At 56.2% G+C, this 5,000-nt stretch overlaps 1 protein-coding gene across 4 annotated transcripts in view; it reads left to right on the forward strand.

Annotated features, from left to right (window-relative positions):
* Positions 1 to 5,000, forward strand: part of LOC135104343 (serine/arginine repetitive matrix protein 1-like) — a 143,114-nt gene that overhangs the window by 58,220 nt on the left and 79,894 nt on the right. For 3 of the 4 annotated variants that reach the window (XR_010270407.1, XR_010270408.1, XR_010270406.1), the window contains exon 3: positions 115 to 2,884. Coding sequence is in view for 1 of the 4 variants with exons in the window: in XM_064011627.1 (XP_063867697.1) it covers positions 115 to 1,325 (1,211 nt within the window). In the remaining 3 variants the exon portion in view is untranslated. Of the gene's footprint in view, positions 1 to 114 lie in introns of all 4 variants that reach the window. The other variant, XM_064011627.1, reaches the window with a different exon arrangement.

The raw sequence follows: 5,000 nt of genomic DNA on the forward strand, positions 1-5,000 counted from the left end.
AGAGAGAGAGAGAGAGAGAGAGAGAGAGAGAGAGAGAGAGAGAGAGAGAGAGAGAGAGAGAGAGAGAGAGAGAGAGAGAGACCTTCCTGACCGCCTGTACCTTCACCCCCACAGGGAGGACGGGGCCTCTGATGGACTGCTGCTCGGTCAGTGACGGGGTGGGTGGGAGCGGCGCGCCACCTTACCCTCCCGCCTGCTCCCCGGGTCCGGCGCCGTGTCTCCTGGCCGTCCTCCACGACCTCCACGGCCCGTCCGCCGCCGCCCCCCCACCGCTGTCACAAATCGACGACCGCAGCCACTCCAACGACGCGCCTGACGCGCCCCGGAGCTTTCCCGCCCCGCGCCTGCCCCTCCACCTCGCGCGCCGCTTTTTCCTGCCGCCCTGTGACGCAGCGCTGGCCCGGCACCACCTGCACCTCCATGGTATCGCCACCTGTACCTCCGACCCGCGGCGTCACAGCCTCCACGAAACCTTCTCCGCTGCCGCGCCCTCCGACCCGCGGCGGCACAGCCTACACGACGCCGCCGCCGCCGCAGCCTCGCTGTGCCCGCACCACTTTGTCCTGCGGGAGGTACCCTTCTCCCAGGACCGGCGGCGGCACAGCTGCCACCACGACGAGACCACGTCAGAGTCCTCTTACGACAGCGCCGCTGACTACCACCTGTACGAGGAGATCGTATACGACGCGGCCACCTCCCCCGCGCCCCTCAGCCCCTGCCGCCGCCCCTGCCCGCCAGGCCGCCCCACCTCTTCAGGAGTGCCGGCGCGGGGCAGCCCACGCAGGAAGCACTCCACAAGACGCGGCACCAACACTCCAAGTCGCCGCAGCCTCCACTGTGCCCGCGCCGCCCGCCCCCTGAAGTACAAACTCCCCCCAGAAGCAGCAGCTCAGGCCGGCGGGGCTGCCGGGATCTCCGGAGGCGCCGCCGCTGGACTCCCATACGCCATCGACGCCACCCCCGCCGCCCCCGCCCCCGCCACCTCCTCCCGAGGGCCGGCCCAAGCCCGCCCCCGCCCAAGCCCCCAAAGCCACAAAGAACAGGGCAGTCCCCAATGTCTCGCCCTCTGCCTCCCCCACCTCCCGCCTCTTGTGCGTCGCCCACTTCACCCACGACAGCCTCTTCGGGCGCCACCACCACGCTGTCCCAAACAGCTCAGCATCATCAGCAACAACAACAGCAGCAATTGCAACAACAACAATTGCAGCAACAACAGCAACTACAGCATCAACAACAGCAGCAGCAACAACAGCAGCAGCAACAACAGCAGCAGCAACAGCAGCAGCAGCAGCCTCAGGGTGGCTCTGAGAGCTTGGCGCCGCTGAAGCCTCCCACCAACAAACCAAAGCAGCGAAGTAACTTGTACTCCATCTTCCGGGACCGTGACCACCGCCGCTGTCTGTCCGCCTCGCTACAGCAGGAGTACCAGGCAGACGCCCACCACGACTGTCTGCCTGACGTCCCCCATCCCCATCATCCCCACCACCACCCCTACCACCACCACCATCCCCACCACCCTCACCATCCCCATCACCACCACGACCAACAAAAGGCAGCAGCGGTGGCGGCAGCAGCGGCGGCGGCACTGTCTCCGGCGACCAAGAGCCCCAGTCAGAGCTGCTGCGCCTCGGCGGCGGGCACGGCTGACGACGACTACGGGTTCAAGGTGGCACCGCACGTGGTGTGAGGCGGACCAAAGACGGGCGAGGCGCGGAGCTGCGGCAAGGTGTGGCGGAGGCGTGTCTTGTGCAGGGAAGCCTCCTGCACCAGCTGAATCACTGCCGGGGAAGGCGCAGAGGGAGGGGAGAGACGCACCGCTCCCCCTCTGCCCCCCTCACTACGGTGCTCCCGCCGCCCCGCGCTGGCCCTGAGTGTCGCCCACCCCGGCACAGCGCCATCCTCTCGTCTGAAGCAGTGATGAACAGAGCTCGCTGCGTGTGTGTGTATATATATGTGTGTATGTGTGTGCGTGTGCGTGTGCGTGTGCATGTGCATGTCCGTGTGCGTGTGTGTGTGCGTGTAGTGAAGCTGCGTCACCACAACGCGAGCCTCGGAGTGTTATTACAACGCCCGGCGGTGCTCCAGTCACCACCTTATTATTATGCAACAGCCACCCGTGTCTCACCCTCGCCGGCGTGCCGTGTGCTCCTATAGGCTCCCCGCCTACATATCGACGTGTGCGTGCGTGTGTGCGACAGCCGCTGACCACCTCTCTCACCCACACAAGAGGGGCAACTCGGACCAAAGTTCAGGTTTTTTACTCAGGTTCTGCAAAACAAAGCCCAGCATGACGGGCGAGCTTCTGTAAATAATAATGTTACTAGTGACGGTGGAAATTTTGGCCTGAGCCCTAGAGTGCCCCTGGACGGCCTCGTGGTGGCCCTGACGCCGACCCTGCGTGGGAGGCGAGGGGCGCACGTAAGAGAGAGAGAGAGAGAGAGAGAGAGAGAGAGAGAGAGAGAGAGAGAGAGAGAGAGAGAGAGAGAGAGAGAGAGAGAGAGAGAGAGAGAGAAGAAGAAGAAGAAGAAGAAGAAGAAGAAGAAGAAGACAAAGCTTCAATCAGTGGCCATCGTGCAGCTAGCGTCTCGTGTAGTCTCAGATTGGACACTTCCCGAGTCCGGGCGACCCTTGAACTGACGAAGACACCACCACCACCACTACCACCACTCCCTCTCCCCTACACTACACTACTCGTGCTCCTCGTGTTGCTGCTCCTCCCGCACCCCTTCGTCCTCCTGCAGGTGTACACAACGTTCCTAACAAGTTCCCAAGAGATGCTGAGTGGCGGCCGCGGTGTGATAGTGGCGAACATTCGTAGATCACTGTGTCTAATCGCGCCGCGCTGACTGCTTGACTGCTGGAAGGGAAAAGGGAACGAGTGAAGGTAAATTACTGGTCTCCATGTCGACTTGTTAGCATTCACTTTCCTTTTTTCTTTTTTTCTTTTTTTTTTTTTTACTTTCGTCCTTTCAATGAATGTGTTGTGGTGAGCTAGTGTTTCCTCCTCCTCCTCCTCCTCCTCCTCCTCCTCCTCCTCCTCCTCCTCCTCCTCCTCTTCTTCATCGTCTCCTACACCATATTCCTCCTGCTCTTAGTTCTCTGCATCTTTCTGCTATTTATTTCTTCTGCGCTCCCCCTTTTTCTTTGCCTCCTACTCCAATCCTCTGGCGGAGTTACGGAGAGGAGAGAAGGAGGAGGTGGAGGCGGAGGCGGAGGAAGAAAAGAAGTAGTAGTAGGAGAGAGAGAGAGAGAGAGAGAGAGAGAGAGAGAGAGAGAGAGAGAGAGAGAGAGAGAGAGAGAGAGAGAGAGAGAGAGAGAGACACGGTTGCTTCAATCATAAGAACAACTACTGTGTGTTATTTGTGGCACCACCACCACCACCAGTACTACCACCACCACCACCACTGTGACTCGTAAAATTCCCACCACCACCATTATCACCTACCCTTCCCTTTCTTTACCCTGCACCCCTTCCATCCCACCCCTGCCCATCGCTCGCATCTTCAGGAGTAGCCAACAAGCTGTGCGGGGAACAGAGGAGCGGAAGCCGTAGTGGAGGTGGTGGCCAAACAGCGTATGGGTGTGTGGGTTGGCACTGTCTACCTCCTTCTGCACACACCACGTCGAGGCTCTTGTGTGTCCCGTGTAAACTAGCGTGTTGACCTGTGCACGCCTTCACACCACCTGCCAGTACATTGTAACAGGGGTGGCTCGTCTCCTCCTCTTCTTCTTCGCCTTCCTCGTCTTACTCTCTCCTCCATCTTCTCCTCTTCATTCTCTTCTTTATTTAACTTCGTTCTCTCTTTCTCTCCTCTCGTTCCTTGATTTCTTGCTCTTTCTGGTGTGCTGTCTCTTCTTATTTTCTTTTCCCTCTCTCTTTTTCTCACTCTTCTCTCCCTCTTGGTTATTTTGTTTTGCCATCCATTGTTCCTTCTTCGCTTTTCCTATTTCATTCTTCTTCTTCCTCCTCTTTTCATTCTCCGTTTCTCGTTTTTTTTTTACTGGTTCTTGTTTGTCTTCTTTTTTTCTCCTCCTCTTTCTTGTTTTTCTGTAGTCTTTTTTTTTATTCTTTCTCTTCCTTCCTCTGTTCTATCTTTTTTTTTCTTTGTCTCTCTTGTTCCATATCTTTTTCCCCCTCTTCTTTTCTTTTCTCCATGTTCCTTACATTTTTTTCTCTTCTTTCTTTGTTTATTATTTTCTTCTTTCCCGTTTTTCCACCTCTCCTTCCCAACACATCCACCTCCCTTTTCCCTTCCCCACATTCTGTGTTGTTCTTCTTTTTCTTCTCACTTCGCTTTGTTATTTCTTTATTTACTCTTTCCCCTTCAACTTTCTTCCCAGCTGTGTGTGTTTCTTCTACCATTTCTTATTTTCTCTCTCTTTTCCTTCCTTCTTTGCTTCCTTCCTTCTAAGAGACTCAAACAAGGATGAAATCTTAATTCTCACCATTACCACAACTCTCCACCTTCTTTCATCCCTCCCTCTCTCCCTCCCTCTCTCCTTTCCTTCTTTCCTTCCTTCCTTCCTTCCTTCTGTCCTTCCTTCCTTTTTTGCAAGAAAAGGAAGGATAAGAATTTTACACCACCACCATCAGTCTTCACCTTCCTTCCTTTCTTCCTTCTTCCTTCCTTCTTTCCTTCCTTCCTTCCTTCTTTTCCTCCCTCCTTCCTTCCCTTCTCCCCCCCCCAAGAAACTCAAGGCACAATCAAAGTCTTAAAACCTCACCACCACTACCAGCACCACCACCGTTCATACTCACCCTCTCTCTCCCTCTCCCTCTCTCTCTCTACTACTCCTTCTCCCTCCCAAAGACCAGTTCTGAAGCTGCATCATAAATCGCATTCACAGCACCAGGGTCTGAGACAATTATACCGCCACCAGGTGATAATTGATTGCCGTTTACCTGCCAGCTGTGACGGGGCCGGGAAGGTGCGGGCCCAGCCAAGGTAGAGCCTCCGTGTTCCTCCTGTGTTCTTTCTCCTTCTCCTTCTTCTTCGTCT

Source organism: Scylla paramamosain, chromosome 10, assembly GCF_035594125.1.
Source record: "Scylla paramamosain isolate STU-SP2022 chromosome 10, ASM3559412v1, whole genome shotgun sequence".
Lineage (NCBI taxonomy): Eukaryota > Metazoa > Arthropoda > Malacostraca > Decapoda > Portunidae > Scylla > Scylla paramamosain.